This window comes from Miscanthus floridulus, chromosome 9, assembly GCF_019320115.1.
Source record: "Miscanthus floridulus cultivar M001 chromosome 9, ASM1932011v1, whole genome shotgun sequence".
Classification (NCBI taxonomy): domain Eukaryota; kingdom Viridiplantae; phylum Streptophyta; class Magnoliopsida; order Poales; family Poaceae; genus Miscanthus; species Miscanthus floridulus.
In genome coordinates, this window is record NC_089588.1 from 119,598,217 (window position 1) to 119,618,908 (window position 20,692).

The following is a 20,692-nucleotide window of genomic DNA, read 5'->3' on the forward strand; positions in this document are numbered from 1 at the left end:
CGACGTTCCTTGATGTACGGTGTACCACCACCTCACTCGATGCTTGAAGGAAGATTCTCGCTACCCGAGAAATGCTCTTGGTAGTCGAGCGGCAACATACTGGCTCCCCAATACTTCGGAATATCTAGCTGCACTGCTTGAAATTTCGGCACCCGAAGATGCTCACAATGTACTCACAGTACGCAGAACTTACAGGGGAGACTGCGACGTTCCAAGGGCTTGAAGATACTGTGCTAGCTTATCATTAAGTCCTATGGGGCTACTGTCAGAGATATGGGCCAAGGGTACCTGCGCCGCCTGTATATATGACCATCACCAAGCTATCAGTCCAGCAGGCTGTCAAGGGGAGGCCCTAGAAGGGCTGACGCGATCAACCAACGTGGAGATCAAGGCAAACCAAGGCACAATCGCCCTCTCTGGATGATAGCTAGGATCAATCTAGTTGTAACAAACTAGGAACACAATCTGTTAGCCCGATCTGTCCCTCTCTATAACCCTACCTCTCCTGCCTATATAAAGGAGGGTAGGGACCTCGGGCATGGGATCCATCTTCCACCTATTCTATCTACATCGTCGCTAGGAGTAACAACCCTTGTAAATGAGCATACGAATACAAGAGCAGCAGCACCATTGGAGTAGGGATTAGCGCGCACCATGCCCCGAACCAGTATAAATCTCTGTGTCTCGTGTGCTACCATGCGATTCCGTCTACACGATCATGTTGCTGGATATTGCCGGAATCAAAACAATCCGACACATAGAAATAGCCAGGAGCCGGCCCTACAAATCATACGTGTAGTAGTGTAGCAAGTCTAGTGAGAATTAACGTGGAGGCTCCATTAGAACCTCCAATTAGTAATAGTAGGATTAGCTCTAGCGCGTCTTTAACTGGTTGCTAGCCAACTAGGTAGCAAACCATAGCTAATTTGGACTAATTTTTTAGCCCTGCTAATAACTATTTATGTGTATGTATGCAAACCCGCCTTTACACGGCAGACGCATCCCACGGAACACCTTTTTTTCAGAAGACCTAGCCGGCCCAAACCAAAACAGCCCAGCTGGCTCAGCACAACACCCAAACATTTCCTGGACAATACGGCCGTAGTAGATGCGTTGTTTTGGTTTAGATATCTGAGCCGGACTGAAACCCCACATTAAAAATAACATACCACAGGCACATATATATACTGGTACAAAAAGGTTAATTATGCTATGTACGGGAATCGATAGCTTTACCGGCGTGCAATCATGTTCGTCCAAAGTAGCTAGTTCATTTGAATGACGACTTGGTAGGGAAACGAATCTGATGGGATGAGATGTGTGCTTTGCCTTTATGTCCTATACTGCTGCGCACGTTAATGGAACGTTGGTACACTGCTAATAATAAACACAACGGCAATACGTAGAGATGTGTGCGTGTTGCCGGCCACGTGACTACACCGTCCACACTCGTGAAGCGTAAACTACAAAACTCGACCACATGGCTGGACTCCTCCCCACGCGTCGCCGACTCCGCGCTTCGTGCTCCGCTGCTGGGCTCCTCCTCCCCGCGTGAGCTCAGAGATCCTCGACTGCCGGGCTGCTCCTCACGCGAGCTCCGATATCCTCCACTGCCGAGTTCCGAAATCCGCCGCCGCCACCGAGCTTCTTCCCCTAGCTTCCGCATGTGCGGAATCTATCTTGGTCTTCAACGTTACCAATCTTCAATCCTGCGTCGACATGGATCTTGGGGCCGGGGCAGTGGGCATCATCGTCACCAAGCACGGCGAGCTCCTGCACGGGGAGTACAAGCTGCAGAAGGGCCTGCAGGAGCAAATCGAGTATCTGAAAAATGAGCTCGAGAGTGCGCACAAGGCTCTCTGCAAGGTGGGCGCGACGCCGCCGGAGCAGCAGGATCCACAAGTCCTGCTCTGGGCTCGCGAGGTCAGAGAGGCGTCCTACGACATGGAGGACATCCTCGATGCCTTCCTCGTCAATGTCGTGGAGGGGGCCGCCCCTTCTGAGACTAAAAGCAAGAAAGGCTTGCTTAAACGTCTCAAGAAGAAGATGGCCAGGCTGTTGAAGAAGAGCAAGGCGCGCCACGACATCGCCGGCGCGATCGAGGACATGAAGAAACGACTCCAGGAGGTGTCGGGCCGCCGCGACAGGTACTCCATACCCGTTGCGGTGCCTTCGCCGGCCACCAAACTGGATCCTCGCCTTGTGGACATCCACAACGAGGCAGCACAGATTATCGGCATCGAGAGGACGTGGGCGGAGCTCATAGCCATGCTTCAGTCATCGACCCACGGCCATGGAGATGCTGGCGTCCTCCAGCAGCAGCAACCGGACCAAGATAGTTTCTGTGGTCGGAGCTGGTGGTCTGGGCAAGACCACTCTTGCCAAGGCGGTTTACGACGAGCTGAGTACGGGATATGACTGTCGAGCCTGTGTTTCGGTTGGCCGCAATCCTGACCTGGTGCAACTCTTCACCAGCATCTTCTTTCGTCTCGACCAAAAAATGTACCAGGCCATTCGTGATGTAAAGGACCTACAACTGCTCATTGGCGAACTCCGAGAATTCCTTGAAAACAAGAGGTATGGATTAATCAGTTGTCACCAGATTATCTATAGTTTCTCTGTTTCAATTTATTATCATTATTATTATTATTATTATTATTATTATTATTATTATATATATATATATATATATATAGAACTACTATCCTGTAGCTGGCTACAGAATAACTTATTCTGTAGCCACTTTGAGTTATGATAATTACTATGTTAATTTATGAGATTATAGTAACTCCTTACTAAGTGGTTTAATATAATGTTATGGTAAATATCCCCATGTGTTATAGTAACCCAACTATCGTAAATATGTATTGACATTATGGTAAATTAGTATATAAAATTATAGTAAATGGAGGTGGCTACAGAATAACTTATTTTGTAGCCGGCTATTGAATAGCCTCTCCCTATATATATATATGCTACACCGCTTGTGCTGTGTACATACTATTGGGGAGCATTCATACATTTACCATTTAATTTGAAGATGTTTCTTTCTCATTATGTATCGATGATGCAGTTGTGGTACAATTAATACTTCTTCTTGCTAGGGAATTTATATTTGATAAACAAATCTAAGATGTTTGTTTTTTTCATTATGAATCAAAGCTGCAGTTGTGGCACAATACTCCTTTTTTGCTAGGCAATTTATATTTGATAATACAAAGTTATAAAGTACCACTGTCAGATTCTACCTTGAGTAGAGGAATCCGGATTTTCATCCTTTGTATAAAAATCTATAAATTATCACTAGTATGTAATTTTCAAAGACTAACAGCCTGTTCGTTTTCGGCTGGATTGACTTATAAGGTATGGCTGAAAGTACTGTTGGCTGGTTTGGTGTGAGAGAAAAATATTGTTCAAGTCATGGATTATAAGCCAAATACGAGAAATCTAGCCGAAACGAACAAGCTATAAATAAAAGTGAGACATCACCAATATTCAATACTCGTATAGTACAGATGTAGTGCCGCTCTTCTTCTCCTTTGTACAGTATAGTATAGTATAGACGATAGATGCTCCAAGGTTTACTAACTTTGCCTATTCATTTGTACTGTCTTTTTGGTAGGTACTTCATCGTTATTGACGACATATGGGATTTAGAATCTTGGAAAGCAATAGGATCAGCTTTGGATAAGAAGAGTAGCGGAAGCAGAATAATCAAAACTACTCGTAATCGAGAAGTAGCCTGCAGCGATGAAGTTTATTACAAGCTTGATCCTCTTTCACATGATAACTCAAAGAAGCTCTTTTATATGAGGCTATATGGTGGTGAAGACAAATGTCCTGCTCATCATCCTGAAGAGGCATCCCAAAAAATTCTGGACAAATGTGGCGGTGTGCCATTAGCTGTCATCACAATGGCTAGCTTGTTGGTGGCCAAATCAAGAGAGGATTGGTTTGAGGTCTGCAGCTCTCCTGGTTTCTATCGTGGCAGAGATAACAAGCAAGTAGATGATACTGTGTGGATATTGTCCCTTAGCTACTATGATCTGCCTTCTCATCTCAAGACTTGCTTGTTGTACCTAAGTGTGTATCCCGAAGACTATGAGATCGAGAAAGATTCTTTGATATGGAAATGGGTAGCAGAAGGCTTTATAGAGAAGAAAACAGGAACAAGCCTGTTTCAGCGGGGAGAGGAATACTTCCATCAGCTCATAAATAGAAACATGATCCAAGGGATGGAATCAGAATTTGACGGCATCATGCATCGCTGCCGTGTTCATGACATGGTCCTTGATCTTATTCATGGTCTGGCAGGCGAAGAAAACTTCATCACTATCTCAAATGAGGATGGAGGAACATCATCACGACACAAGGTACGCCGGATAGCACACCAAAATAGGATATTGCTGGATCAATCCCATCCTGACGGTCATAGGGACATGACACAACTGAGGTCATTGGTTGCCCATGGGTGTGATATCCATGGTCTTGTCTTGCATCCGAGCTTTAAACTCTTACGTGTGCTAGCTTTAGAGATGTGCACATCATCCTGAGTATGGCAGGCGCTGCTCTGAGCATCTTGGGAAACTAGTTCATCTGAGGTACCTAGGGCTACGAGGTACAAAGGTCAGGGAGCTCCCGGAGGCGATAGGAGCTCTAAAGCTTCTACAAACACTAGACTTGGAAGGTATCAGAGGATATGGTATGCAAGTCGAACTGCCATCGAGCCTTAGCCTGCTAACACGGTTGGTCTGCATAAGATCTGACAAATACACGAAGGTGCGCGATGGGTTACTCCAGAAGGTGACGTCACTGGAGGAGCTACAAATAAGTGTTCGCATGCTGTCTTTTGAGTCAAAGAGGCAATTTTTTAAGGAGCTGGGCAACCAGAGCCTACTGAGGGTCCTCCGTGTGGTTGGCATAGGCAGGCTGGATGAGAGTGCACAGGCAGAACTTTTGAAGTCACTAGGCAATCTGCAGGAGCTCGAGCATCTGCATCTGGATTGTAATTTGCTCACTCTAACTCGCCACACTTCTCCCCTGCATGTTTTTCAGTTTCGTATAACTAGCCCTGCCTCAGTGGAGTGGGACAACGCCGTGCTTCCAGAACATCTCAGTCGTCTCCGTATACATTGTATCTGGTTCCCTTGTGTGCCGTCATTCATAGATCCCACGCTTCTCCCCAACCTTTGGTACTTGGACTTGTGTGTGGATCATATGGACGAGGCAGGTCTGAGAACCTTGGGTGCACTGGCAGAACTCGGTTACCTCTGTATTCGGGATGATGGGATGGATTCTCATGAGCAGGCTGATGGGATGGCTTCTCATGAGCAGGCTGCGGTAGTTAATATTGCTGCCCATGATGTCTTCTTCCCCAAGTTGAGAATCGTCAAGTTGGAGGGCTGGATGGTCCAGTTGGCGACCAACGGTGACTCGACTAGTGCTTCATTTAGCATCTGGAGGGGAGGACAGGATGCTGCTATGGTATTTGATTCCAAAGCAGAGGACGCGAACCGCAGCAGCAGAGTAGCGCCGCCCCCTATTGCTGTGATGCCAAACCTCGACGAGCTTGTGTTTACTGTCCCAGTCAGGGCTTTCTACAAGGATGGGCACGCTACCCGGAGTGACAATCTCGGCTTGGACTTGGAGTGCCTCCCTTCGCTACGATGTGTCGAGGCACGTCTCAACTGTATGGATGCCTTCCCTGATGACGTGGACAAGGCAGAGGCTGAGCTCAGGCGCCAAGCACAACTCCATCCCAATAGTTCCGCACTTAGATTCTATGTATTCAAAGTTTATGAAGATATGATGGCACGATGAAGAGGTACGTACCAGCTGCCTAACTTGTTTAATAACCACATTCCATTCCCCATTCCACTAAGGCACTAACACGTGCTACTTCTCCATTACTATATTATTATTATAGTAACAATATGCCCAGAAAATCATAGCCCTTGATTTTTAGAATTAGTAGGACAATTAAATTTCGTCCGGGGCGTCCTAGCTACTGTACATATGAAGTAATTATTATCACTTTTCTAAGAAAATAGATACAGTTAAGTATATACTTGTTACTGTTGTCACGTACAGACTATATGTTTGAGTACGTAAGAACATTAATTTTTAACATGATGTTGGTTTTAAAAGTGTTGCGCTATGGCTAGTGACAAATAAATCACGTATACCATCAACATGATTTTGCTGTTAAAAATGGATCTACTCATGTTGAAAAGATCATTACGGATAACGTTAGTCGTTCCACATTTAAAAAATTAATTTTACAGGTATATCACTCTTGATCTTTATTTGTCAAGTTGCAAGAAAAGAACATGTTAGTAAAGCAAGATACTTTATATCTCATCCACATGTCACATTATTGCATCAAATACCAAAGTTAGATCATGCGTGCATGTATTTTAGATCTATCTAATAAGTAGATGTTTTCTCTATTTATTCTGTGTTTCTTCTATTACCTCTTATAAGAACCGGTAATATGTAATAATTTACAATTAGATCAACGGTTCACACACACTTCGAAGTACCGTAGTCTGTTGTTGATTGTTTAAGCCGACTTCATCCATCATTTCCATTGGCCTTCATGAATCATCAATGCTAGACTGATAATGCTAATCAAAAATATTTTTCCTTACGATTTTTATTTCAGTCTTCGGAGACTCAGCCTTTTGCCTCTTGATCCTCCATGGGAGTTTGCGGCTTAAGTTGGTGGATCTCAGGACGTTGGGAGCATTTTGGTACTCCTGTCTGCTGTCCCCTGTATTGCCGCATGCATGGAGCTGGTGTCAGTCTACTACACGGTCACATATCTCTGTGTGCTCTTGATGGACCTTTGCGTGCTTTAAACCGGCCTCTAATAATGTTGATCGACGACGATCATGCCTGTTGTTTAGTATATTTCATTTCGCTCTAGCACTTATTGTTGGCGTACCTGCAAGTATGTTTGGAACATAAATGATACGTGTGTTTATGTTAAATGAGGCATAAATTTGGTCCAGTTTGCTTTGCGGAATTTCTCCAACTGGTGAAGCTAGCACTTTCATTCACTTCGTTGCTATGATCTTGGCTACTGTATTATTGATGTATTTAAATTGTACTGACGAACGTTGTCACGGCTGTCGTGTCATGGAATTTATTTTAATTTGGGCAGTTACATGTGTTTTTTCACAATTATTCCATTTCTATGCCATATATGCACAAGTGTAGTTTCCCTCGCGCGTTACTCCCTCAGCACTTTACCCCAAAGTCACTTCTGACGAAGAGGAAGAAATAACTCCCTTGTATTCACTCTACCAAAGTTTGAATGTAGTTTTGAGGTCCTAGAGAAGGACCATGATAAAGTGCCACTGGTCACGCGCTCCGGGAGCACGTGCGACCTGACTCCACCATGCAACCGTTGGCTTCCTCCTCACGCTAGCGGTTGTCCTCGCCCCGCCGCCACCCCTCAACCCTGCCCTCCTCTGACCTCCAGCGCGATGGCTCCGCCAGAGTCGTCCTCGCCTTGGCCCCAGCCCCGGCCCCCACTCCCACCGCCTCGCCGCGCCACTCACCTAGCCTGCCCCTTGAACCCACTGTATGATGGAATTTTGGCATGTTGTAATATTATTACATAGCCTATTTAGCATGAGTCGAATGAGGCCTATAAAATAATTTGACAATTACATGATGCCTACAAAATATGGGCTATATAAACATTTGGGCCTTAAAGATGAACGAGTTGCCTAATAACCATCAATTAGCACAATGGCTAATTAACAATATTGGGCTCATGCATGGCCCATCCATGTGTTCTCTCTCACGTGTGGCTTGCTGAGACATCTAGGTAGGGATGAAAACGGTATGGAAATATCCCGTAACGAACCGCATCATTTTCTATATTTGATCCGATCGAATTCGTATTTTCGGACAAATTCGAATTCGGTTCGAAATTCAGAACATCAAATTCGAAATTGAAACAAAAATAGTTTAGCCGTTTTCCGACCGTTTTCTACTTTTCTACTTATAATTCAGAATATCACGAATTCGAAATTCGATTTAAACCGAATTTGGCCCCCTAAATGTCCGGCCTTAGAAAAATTGTATTTTTTTAATACATTCTCGGATGAAGATGATTTTTATATGAAAGTTATAGCTCTCGACGAGATCTACAACTTTCTAGTTTTTAGTTTCTTCATTTGAGGTCTTTAAGATGTTAAAAAAGTAAACAAAGCTTTGATAGTATATTAATCGTGTACACGCGCTTGTTGCCTTCGAAAAATCATATCTTTCTTATAGGGTGTCAAACGGTGAAATGGAGATACTTGTATAGGAAGTTCTAGGACTTGTTAATTGTTATTCACTTGGTTATGCACTCGTTAATTGTTATGCACTTGATCCTATGGGTCAATATTCCGTATTGATTTTTCGTATACCGATCGTGTTCGACATAATTCTGCTCGAATTAGCTCGTTTTCGAAATTCTTGATATTCCATAAGTTCGTGTCCGGCTTTACCGCTTTCGCTTTCGTTTTCTTATTCAAATTTAGAAGTAGAAAATGGCTGAGAGCTTTTCGGACCGTTTTCATCTCTACTTCTAGGCCAAGATCTTTTGGATAAAATAATTAGCGTGTTGCTAATTAAGCCTATTGCCCGGCGTGTACGTGTACAAAGACGTGTACAAATGCACAGTCATTGTGCCATAAGAATTGTATATTATTTTGCCCGGTTTGCGCTAGCATGCAGGGCGGGGTTCGTGAAGATTATTTGGGCTGATTAGCACCGGCCATTAGCGGTCACTAATCTTAATTACGGGCCTCCAGGAAATGATTTGTGCATGGCCCATGCAAGTTGTAAGTGTACACAAGAATGTACGCCAGATGCCACTGCGGCAGCACGTCAGCACATTCTAGAAACTCCTCGAGAGCACGTGCCGAAACGTTAAGGCGGTGATGATGAATTCAAAAAAAAAAAAAAAAAAAAAATATATATATATATATATATATATATAGTACCTAGTACTAAATAATTATTCTGTACCCGGTAGGTCCTCCCCTCTGGGTCAAAGCTCCCAGGCCCGGGCCATTTTTTTTTCGCCGAGCACCACCGAGCGGCGACACCTATCTGGTCGTCGTCCCCCTCCCCCCAACCCACCACACACCCACGTTCCTTGCGGTTCCAAAAATTTCCAATCCGCCCACGCCCGTCCGCCCTGCCTGCTCCGTCCCTCACGGCCTCTCACCCCTGACCCCTCCGGCACCACTGTCCACCCCTCCGGCGCCGCCCCACACCCCTCCAGCGCCGTCCTGCTTCGCATCCTCCTCGACGAAGACGAAGACGCCGCTGAGCGCACCTTGTCTTGCCCCAAATCCTAATTTCGTGCGTTGGTTGCTACGGCAAGGCCGCGTCAGTCGGCTCCCTCCCTGCTCAATCACAACCAGGTGCGGTGCATCCTCCTCTGGATCTAGGCGCTGGAGCTCTTCCTTAGCAACAGCACATCAGCTGCCCTCTTTCGTCCTCGCTTGGCCGCGAGCTGGGCTCCCCAGCTCCTCATGACGGCCACCGGGCTCCCCAGCTCCTCCCAGGGATGCCGTGCCTCGTGCATACCGCATGGCGATGTTGGAGCGGAAGCAGAGGATGGAGGTGGTTCCAGGCCTGGTGGTGTCTGTGGGGGTATGGCCCCCAAGACATGGGCCGCACTATCGGAGGTGGCCCAACCCACAAGATCAAGGCGTGCACGGCGCTGCTTGGTGTGTACCGTAAGACATTGTATAGTACTAAATAGGATACTTACTTTGTAACCCTACCTCCTCCAGAGTATATAAGGAGAGGTAGGGGTCCCCTAGCGGATGGGCTACAACAAGCTACTTGGTCGTCCAGATCAATACAATACACCAAAGACACAGGATGTAGGGTATTACGTCGATCAGACGGCCCGAACCTGTCTAAATCGTTGTCTCTGCGCTTTGTATCCCCATCCAGTTCCTGATTACGCGCACCCCCACCGACAAATCTACCATCGCGGGATACCCTTCGGTGGACTGCCAAGCGTATTTTGTCGACAGTTGGCGCGCCAGGTAGGGGTGTGCGCTTGATCCCTTGGCAAGCCAGATGAACCTTAAATCAACAACGTGTTCTCGTCATCAATCTCATGGTGATCCATGTCAGTCCACGACGATGATTCATCGCTGGCTACACCAGCCCCTGTGACAGCAGATCCGATCTCGGAACCACCTCCGAGGTCGCCTTCACCAACAACTCACCGCTCGCCAGGTGCTCGCCATCAACGCCGACCAGATAACGCCATACGTCGTCGACAAGACTTTCTGTCTAAAGCTAAGTCACATTTTAATATTTTTCTAAATATTCTCCAATCTTCGTTAATCACCATGATGTTTCTCCGAGCTGTTTTCTCCATATTTGCTCCTCCAAGGATTTTTTGAACCCTCGAACAGTCATGTTGATGCTCGGACGCCTCCAGAGACAGCCCTGTGTCCGGCTCCTCCCTACACGTGTACGAGCGTCTGCCCTCTGCGTTATGGGTGGTCGGCAGCGGCTCCTTAGCGACGCCTGTTCCTCCTACATGTACACGGGCTCCACGCTCGACGTTATGGTTAATGGGCTAGTTAGGGATTGAGACTCAGCTACAAACTAACTGTTCGGGCGGTTTATATTAAACATAAATATATTTTCACGCCAACTGATCGCCAAGCTACATACACTATTTTTTCTCTAGAGTTCATTTATTTTTGCATCATGTACTACCCGTTCTACATGTTTGTATTGCAGGATCATCGTCCAGGTGATCGGACCACCTAGTGCTCGGACTTCTCCACCGATCAACTAATCGGACTACTAGGTTCACGGACTCCATCACCGACCAGTTGATCGGACTGTTCGCCGGTCGCTTCTACTCAATGTTCACTTCGTCGCCGACCAGTCGACCAGACTGTTCGTCGCTCGTGCTTCATCGCTAGCTACGTCGGTAACTCCTCGGCCCTCGGATTCTTCGTGCTCGAGGACTAAGTGGGCACACTTCACCGCACAGACGTCGTCAGCTACGTCGGTGCTCGGACCTCGCCGCCTACGTCAGGGACTCCTCGGTGCTCGGACATCGCCGCCTCCGCTGAGGACTCCTCGGTGCTCGAACATCACCGCCTACGCCGGGGACTCCTCGGTGCTCGGACCTCGCCGCCTACGCCGGGGACTCCTCGCTCCTCGGTGCTTGGACATCGCCAGCGACGCCGGGTGCTCCTCGCTCCTCGGTGCTCGGTCATCGCCAGTGACGTCGGGGACTCCTCGCTCCTCGGTGGTCGGACATCGCCGCCTACTCCAGGGACTCCTCACTCCTCGGCGCTCGGACCTCACCAGCTTCGCCTAGGACTCCTCGGTGCTCAAACATCGCCGCCTACGCCGGGGACTCCTCGGTGCTCGGTCATCGCCAGCGACGCCGGGGACTCCTCGCTCCTCGGTGCTCAATCATCGCCAGCGATGCCGGGGACTCCTTGCTCCTCGATGCTCGGTCATCGCCAGCGACGCCGAGGACTCCTCGCTCCTCGGTGCTCGGTCATCGCCAGCAACGCCGGGGACTCCTCGCTCCTTGGTGCTCGGTCATCGCCAGCGACGCCGGGGACTCCTCGCTCCTCGGTGCTCGGTAATCACCAGCGACGCCGGGGACTCCTCGCTTCTCGATGCTCGGACATCGCCAGTGACACCGGGAACTCTTTGCTCCTCGGTGCTCGGTAATTGCCAGCGACGCCGGGGACTCCTTGCTCCTCGGTGCTCGGACATCGCTAGCGACGCCCGAGACTCCTTGCTCCTCAGCGCTCGGTCATCGTCAGCGACGCCGAGGAATCCTCGCTCCTTGGTGCTCGGTCATCGCCAGCGACGCCGGGGACTCCTCACTCCTCGGTGCTCGGACATTGCCACCTACGCCGGGGACTCCTCGGCGCTCGAACCTCGCCAGCTTCACCTGGGACTCCTCGGTGCTCGAACATCGCCGCCTACGCCGGGGACTCCTCGGTGCTCGGTCATCGCCAGCGACGCCGGGGACTCCTCGCTCCTCGGTGCTCGGTCATCGCCAGCGACGCCGGGGACTCCTCGCTCCTCGGTGCTCGGTCATCGCCAGCGACGCGGGGACTTCTCGCTCCTCGGTGCTCAGTCATCGCCAGCGTCGCCGGGGACTCCTTGCTTCGCCGATCAACTGGTCGGACCGCTTGGTTCATGGACTCCGACACCGACCAGTTGATCGAACTGATTGCCAGCTACGCCGGTTACTCCTCAGCGCACGGATACTTCGTGCTCGAGGACTAAGTGGGCACACTTCACCACACGGACGTCGTCAGCTACGTCGGTGCTCGGACCTCGCCGCCTACGCCGGGGACTCCTCGGTGCTCGGACCTCGCCGCCTACACCGAGGACTCCTCGGTGCTCGGACATTGCCAGCGACGTCAGGGACTCCTCGCTCCTCGGTGCTCAGTCATCGCCAGCGACGCCGGGGACTCCTCGCTCCTCGGTGCTCGGTCATCGCCAGCGACGCCGGGGACTCCTCGCTCCTCGGTGCTCGGACATCGCCAGCGACGCCGGGGACTCCTCGCTCCTCGGTGCTCGGTCATCGCCAGCGATGCCGGGGACTCCACACTCCTTGGTGCTCGGACATCGCCAGCGACGCCGGGGACTCCTCGCTCCTCGGTGCTCGGTCATCTCCAGCGATGCCGGGGACTCCCTTGCTGCTTGGATCTTGCTACGTCTCGTCGGTGTGCTATCAAGCTGCTCCATGCTGTTCGGATCAGGGTGCTGATCTTGGGCAACGCGTCTGGGGTCTTGATACGCACATGCCAGATGATGTCGGCAAGCTTTCAGACTTCTTTGACCCTGCTACAAGATTCATTCTTCATCTTCCAGCAGGCTCGGGGACTAAGTGGGCACACTTCACCTTGTGGTGAATGTGCTTGTTCTCATCTCGAGGCTACGCCCGGGGACTGGCTGCCTGCTCGGCTGGTCTTCTACTTTCTGACCCTGGCACCACGCGACTACGTCACCTACTGTCAGGCTCGGGGACTAGCTGTGGTGGTATGGCCCCCAAGACATGGGCCGCACCATCGGAGGTGGCCCAGCCCACAAGATCAAGGCGTGCACGGCGCTGCTCGGCGTGCACCGTAAGACATTGTATAGTACCAAATAGGATACTTACCTTGTAACCCTACCTCCTCCAGAGTATATAAGGAGAGGTAGGGGTCCCCTAGCGGATGGGCTACAACAAGCTACTTGGTCGTCCAGATCAATACAATACACCAAAGACACAGGACATAGGGTATTACGTCGATCAGACGGCCCGAACCTGTCTAAATCGTTGTCTCTGCGCCTTGTGTCACCATCCGGTTCCAGATTCCGCGCACCCCCACCGACAAATCTACCATCGCGGGATACCCCTCGGTGGACTGCCGAGCATATTTTGTCGACAGTGTCCCTACATCACGAGCAGGGCAGCAGGTCTGAAGGAAGTGAAGGTGATTTCAATCTAATTGCGATTCGCTGTCTAGGGTCTAATCCTGGCATGATAGCGCGTTGCAGGAGAGGTGATTTCAAACTGCTTCTGTCATTTTATTAGGTCTTTGCCTATTTTTGTTCTGAAAATTACTTTTATATCAACAGATCTCTACCATATGTCATGTCATAGATTTATCAAGGTTTGCTTTAGCTCTCACATGCACAGATGACTGAACAATTAACATCACACACTATTTGCATTGTTATTATGTTGGAAAATAGTGCTAGCTTGACATGTATGCAGGCAAAATTAAAATCGTCTTTTTATGTCACGTTTTCAAGGACATACTATTTTAATGCAAGGTTTAGTGGATGGTTCAGATCTGAATAAATTATTGCTGAGTTGGCCCTAAGATACTTATGGTTTTTCTTTTTGTCTGAAGCGACATAATAGTTTTGGTTAAGAGCCAAATTTTCTCATCCTTTTCTTGGTGACTAAGATGAAACTGTTTGTGTCCGTTGCCTGCGTTCGCCTATGCCATGGTATTATTTGCCATCAACCTACTGCAACTTTAGTTCTAGCACATAGTTTAATTTGTGTTCAGAGTATTCTAGTTTTTGTGTTCACAAATAATACGGTCCTAGGGTTTATGGTTCGGCCTACTTTACCTTTAGTGCTGTCAAATGATATTGTTTTATTATTTGCGACAAGGATACCGTTACTTTTGTTCCCACATGTGGTACTGAAATACTGTTTCGAATCATGCTATTTTGCCTTTTATGCTCAGACATTGTAACTATTTGAGATTATGCTATTTTAATTTATGTGCTTTGTATTATTTGTGCCAGCCCATTTTAATTTGCTAACGAACTGTATTTGAGCATTCAATTAAATAAATAACAGAAGTTTTATGTCAAACTCTTATGTTAGGTGATGCTGTTGCACTGAATATTTTTCTGAGTCGTTAAATAGGCCCAAAAACGAACCTGCAACAATAAGTTGTAACTAATCCTCAGATTTTGTGCATTTGACAAATTGATTTTCATTCTCTATTTTTCCAAATGTAGATGTACACCTTGACAGCTAACTGATGTGTGCCGGTGTGCAGTGGCCTCATTGAGGCGCTGTGGAAGCGGTGCTATCTTTTAGGAATTGATAATAATTGACCAATATTGAAATACTATTTTGAATTGATTTTTCAATAACCTTTGCTCTTTTCTTTGAAACAGCGAAATTGAATTGGTTAATTAAGGAGAGCCCGCAGCGTACCCCAATGTTCTCTTATTTACTAGATTGCACATGTTGTTGATTCATATTAAAATATATTCTTAGAGATCAAAGAATCAATTCATTTTTTGTATAGTCTCATGTATGCATTTTACTTGCATGTGATTTATGGTCAGTGTATTGACAACGAAACCTGGATCTTTCTTTTCCTAGCTGCTTTTTTTTCCTTTTTTTATGTGCATTATTCATGACCCAACTATCATCATAGTTATCTGGTTTCTATGATTATTCATAGCAACTTTATCAGCTCCCAAAGTATCTACTTGAGTTACCAGCTAAGTATTCTTTTGGAGTTGCTTCTTTTTATTTTAGAATTTCTATTTATAGAAGGCCGATGTGCATTGTGCATAGTAAGGAATCGTATGATATCATGGAACCTTTCCTTTCAATTGACTCTAATTTCACATGAAAGTTTTTGTTGTTGAAAGGATTGTCTGATTTTATTTTCGCCTTTCTTCTATCTCATATGCTTTTCTAATTTCCATGTGAGTTATGACAAATGGAGCAGATTATTTAGTCTTGTACATATTCTCCTGCTATGCATGTTCCTACAAATAGAGCCAAGATGTTTTATGAGTACTATCTCCCTTTTATAAAACTTCTCTGAAAATTATCACTAAATGTCTAGCTATTTTGAATTTCAGGCTGTTTGTGAGGTGCTAGGTAGCACGCTTGATGGTTGGTAATTTGCTATATTGGAGAAATCAGAGAGCTGTTTTGGTGCCTGGACCTGAAGCTTGTTATGGCTATCTCGATTTCGTATGGTCATATGGAGTGACTACAATATAGTGCAAATATTTGTGATTGTACGGAAATGATTTTATGGCTGTATATGATTTCATTGGATTACATATGTAGACGATGTTACACTAGAAACAGTGTTTTGTGAAACAATAGTAGTTTCTATGATTATAACAGCAATTATTGTGATTCGAGATGCATGTGAGTAAAAAGGTTTATTAGTGCATAGGCAACAATTGCTTGTCTGCAAGGAGATTATTGTGCTGCCGAACAGATATTTTAATGGTCTTGTGGATTTCTCTGGTGTCACAACATCCAGGATTACTACAACCATCAATTGATTATAGTATTAATACCTGCACAAAACACTGGAAAAAAGGGCAAAACCTGCTACATCTACGTCACCACAGCCATACCAAAACAGATCATTAATGTCCACCAATCTTGGAAAAAAAAATTACGTGTGTTTTTTTAAGAAAAACGGTCTATGGCCCATGGGCCACTGGCCATGGGATGATCGAGGTCTTGACCTTGCGGGGTGCGTGCGGGCATATGAATGCTAGGCAGCGGGAGGGGAGGTCCTGGTACTGAATAACTATTCCATACCCGGGTACCGAATAGCGGAGTCCTATATATATATATATATATATATATATATATATATATATATATATATATATATATATATATATATATATATATATATATATATATATATATATATATATATATAGGACGAGGTTAAAATGCACCTGGGTGCATTCTGTGCAGCAAATGCACCCGACCGTGAGCGCGAGCGGCGAGAGAGACGTACCGGTCCGGACCAGACTCCACGCGTACCGTACAACAGCTAGTCCTCGCATTAACAAACTCCACGTTGGTGCATGCAAAAAATAGATGGAGGCAACCAACCATGTGATGTCACATCACAGGTTAATCCACCAACCAGGAAGCATGCATGCAGGGAATCTTTTCTTAATTCGAAACGAAAAAATGCGATATCTCATAAACGACAGATCCGATTTTAAATCCGTTTGAACTAGGTTGTTGGAAAAAATGTGCTTAACAAAACGAGATCCATGAAGGCTATATTTGACAAAGTTTTTTAAAAAAAGTATGTAGTTGCATCTGTGTTATAGCGTGAGTTGCAAGCACAACTACAACATAATTGCATCTTGGTTGTAGCCTAAGTAGCACTGCTTGCAACTAGTTATAACCTGCTATAACCCAGTTACTTCTAGTTGCAATTAGTCACTATTCTGTTGCAACACAATTACTACACTGATTGCAACCAGATACGCTTGCAACTCCTACTAAATAGTGAGCAGATGCAACCAGATATAATTGCAACTTGACTTGATTATAGTGAGCAGATGCAAATAATACACCGAGTTATAACTAGTTGCAACTCGGTAGTAGACAAAGTTGCAATCGCTAGTACATAGATATGCAACTCGTTTAAAAGATAAAAAATATACACATATTATATCTAGTTTTGCTAAGCATATTTTTCTGAGTACAACACAACAAACGGTATGTCAATCAGGGTTACGGTTTTGGAGAAAAATTGTTCCAAAAATTCAAACCAACCAAAGATTCCATGCATGCATGCTGGCTGTTTTTTGTTGCACGTGGCTAACCTAGTTGTTTTCTTTTTGGTACTAGATTCATTGGTATGGATCATCACCATTGCCATGGCAATCAGAGCGCCCTGGCATACAAAATCAACGACCTCTGATGTAAGAGGCTCCAGCAAGGAGATGGCTTCACTCAATCCTGTTCAAGCACAGGAGATTCCAACAGCTAGAGCTGCACCATACCGGACATGACAATAGTATGATTCTGACGGCAGGGACATGATTCTGGGTGTCTGCTCAGGCTCGTTGCATTCATGTTGGGTAGTCAGTTGCGACTGCTCTAGACGTCTGGTTGCATCATCGTTTGTATACCAATTGCAACTCATCCCTTAAACCGATTGCAACTTCTGTCATACACAAATTGCAACTTTAGTGATATGACAGTTGCATTCCAGTTGGGTAGGCCAGTTGCAACTGCACTGGACGGTTGGTTGCAGCTTCGTTTCTATACCAGTTCCAACTTAGCCCGTCAGCCGATTGCAACTTCAGTCATACACAAATTGCAACTCTAGTGGTAGACCAGTTGCGACTCGTGTGGTACGCCAGTTGCATTCCGTGCAACGAGTGCACAGACACTCTCTAACACTACGGTCCACGTGCCAGCGCACGCCCGCAGGATCCTCCCCACATTTTCCTGCCAAACATGCGCTCGTGCATGCAAAATTAAATGGACACAACCAACCATGTGATGCCACCTCATAGGTCAACCCACCCACCAGGAAGCATGCATGGATGGAATCTTTTCTTGATTCGATTCGAAAAAATGTGATATCTCCTAAACCACTGATCCGTTTTTGAATTGGTTTGAAGTAGGTTCTTTGAAAAAATGTGCTTAACAAAATGAGATCCATAAAGCTATATTTGTTAAAAAAATTTAAAGTATGTAATTGCAACTAAGTTGTACAATGAGTTGCAAGCATGTCTGCAACACAATTGCAACTTGGTTGTGGCCAATTTAGCACTTGTTGCAAGTAGTTATAACCTAATGTAATCCTTTTCCTTTAGTTGCAATTAGTTATTACTCAGTTGCAACCTTGTTAATTGAAACCAGATGTGCTTCCTATTGAATAGAATTGCAACCAGTTACTACCCACTTGCAACCAGTTACTACTGATTGTAGCTAGTTACTGCTCTGTTGCAACACGGTTGGTACTCTGGTTGCAACAAGGTATGATTGCAACTTGATATGATTATTGTGACCAGATGTAAACAATACACAGACTTATAACTAGTTGTAACTCGGTAGTACACAGAGTTGCAATCAATAATACACAAATATGCAACTCACGTAAAAATAATAAAATATATCCATATTGGATCTAGTTCTGTTAAGCACATTTTTTTGAATAAGATGCAGCAAACGGTTTGTTAATCGGGGTTATGGTTTAGGAGAAATTTTATTTCAAAGAAGCGAACTCACAAAAGATTCCATCCAGCATGCATACAGACTGCTAGTTGTCTTTGTTGCATGTGACTAACCATGAGTGGTGATCAATAGCAAATGAGCTATTGGTTGTCTCAGGTGCATGCATGCTGGTTGGTTTGGACTTGTGCGATAGGCCAGTTGCATTCTGGTTGGGTATGCCAGTTGTGGCTGCACTGGTCGACTGGCTGCAACCAGTTGTAACTCATCCCTTCAATCGATTGCAACTTCCGTTGTACACAAATTGCAACCTTGATGGTAGGCCAGTTGTATTCCGGTTGGGTAGGCCAGTTGCTACTGCCCTGGATGGCTGGTGGCAGCACCGTTTGTATACCAGTTCCAACTCAGCCCGTAAGCCGATTGCAACTTCAGTCATACACAAATTGAAACCTTGGTGGTAGGCCAGTTGCAACTGCCCTAGACGGCTGGTTGCAGCTCCGTTTGTATACCAGTTCCAACTCAGCCCGTCAGCCGATTGCAACTTCAGTCGTACATAAATTACAACTCTGGTGGTAGACCAGTTGCATTCCGTGCAACGAGTGCACAGACCCTCTCTAACCCTGCAGTCCACGCGCCAGCGCACTGCCCGTAGTACCCTCCCCATATTTTCCTACCAAACCCTGCGCTCATGCATGCAAAATTAAATGGACACAACCAACCACGTGACGCCACCTCACAGGTCAACTCAGCATGCATGGATGGAATCTTTTCTTGATTCGATTCAAAAAAATGTGATATCTCCTAAACCACTGATCCGTTTTTTAATCCGTTTGAAGTAGGTTCTTCAAAAAAATGTGCTTAACAAAATGAGATCCATGAAGGCTATCTTTGTTGAAAAAAAAATTAAAGTATGTAATTGCAACTAAGTTATATTATGAGTTGCAAGGACGTCTGCAACACAATTACATTACATGTTGTAAGGGACGACCTCGTGGCCCATGCGTAGAACAGATAGATTGCAACCAATTACATGTTGGTCGTCCTGCCATGCCGCCATGCCTGCACCAAGCTGTTAATTAATTATTTTATCCCATTGTTACTTGTACTGCACTTCCATTTGCTTCATCAAGGAATAAAAAAAGAAGCAATTGATCCCACGGGCCTATGCGCATGATCTTTTCATTGATTTGTTCTCTTCAATGTACGAATGCATCGTTTGGCTTTAGCATTTTCTTTCTCAATTTTTGATATAGTTTCACCATATATTTCTGCCACTCCCTTCAAAGAAAGAAAAAATAGAAAATATTGCCGCCGCTCCTTGCCACGACACTAACCCATGTGCAGTAAACAAGCAAGCAAGCAGGTAGTAGAAACATTTTCAATGAACTGTGTCAGGTTGGCTCAGCAGCTCACGTTCCTTCATTCCTTGTGCACCGGACGACGCTGGCATGAAATTGCTTGTAAAGCTGCTTGCTCATAGGTAGATGTTTGGGTTGGCTGTGGGTGTGCCCAGAAGAAATTTTGTTGGGGACTATAATCAAGTTACAACCGGAAACAATTGCAACATGTCACATCTTCCCGTTGCAACTAGGACAATAACCTGGTTCCAACCACATAAGAAAGACGTGCACATGTCACATAATTGCAACTAGAGCACTAATCTTAGTCACAAATTCGAGCAGTTGCAACTAGTCGCATCCCCCGGTTGCAACTAGGACAATAGCCTAATTACAATCACACTAGAGTGCAACCGGGACACTTACCTGATTGTAACTAGTGCTAATTGCAACTGGTGCACTTATCTGATTGCAACTAGAGCCAATTGCAATTGGGATCATTTACTGATTACAACCAAAGCACTGGGCCAGTTGCAACTAGAGCTAATGGCAACAAGGGCACTTATCTGATTGCAACTAGTGCCATTTGTAACCGGGGCCCTTAACTGGTTGCCTCTGTTCCAGATAAAAAAAAACTCCTCTGTTCCAGCAGTGCAAGGGGCAACCATGAAACTACAGAGTCCTTCCATTCCACCAAGCAAGAGCCTAACATGCACGGAGCCAAAACTACTACCACCACCATCATCAGTCTATGACTACTACGAGGGATAACAGTAACAGCACACTGGCGACGACATTCTCATATGGAGGTGGAATCTTGCACGAACTGTGTCTGGTCTGTTTTGCG

General features: G+C 46.0%; 1 protein-coding gene across 1 annotated transcript; it reads left to right on the forward strand.

The window, feature by feature from the left end:
• The first annotated feature begins 1,719 nt into the window (after window positions 1–1,719).
• On the forward strand, window positions 1,720–5,820 carry LOC136480730 (putative disease resistance RPP13-like protein 3). Its single transcript, XM_066478196.1, has 3 exons — window positions 1,720–2,366; window positions 3,623–4,373; window positions 4,534–5,820. Exons 1-3 carry the CDS (start codon window positions 1,720–1,722, stop codon window positions 5,818–5,820), a joined length of 2,685 nt encoding a protein of 894 aa, XP_066334293.1.
• The last annotated feature ends 14,872 nt before the right edge of the window (window positions 5,821–20,692 follow it).

Excerpts from the sequence above, each read along its gene's own strand:
- LOC136480730 (XM_066478196.1), top strand. The coding sequence starts at position 1,720 with ATGGATCTTGGGGCCGGGGCAGTGGGCATCATCGTCACCAAGCACGGC. Across the intron at positions 2,367-3,622 it reads GGTCGGAGCTGGTGGTCTGG|GTACTTCATCGTTATTGACG; the intron begins GCAAGACCACTC and ends TCTTTTTGGTAG. Across the intron at positions 4,374-4,533 it reads GAACATCATCACGACACAAG|AGATGTGCACATCATCCTGA; the intron begins GTACGCCGGATA and ends TGCTAGCTTTAG.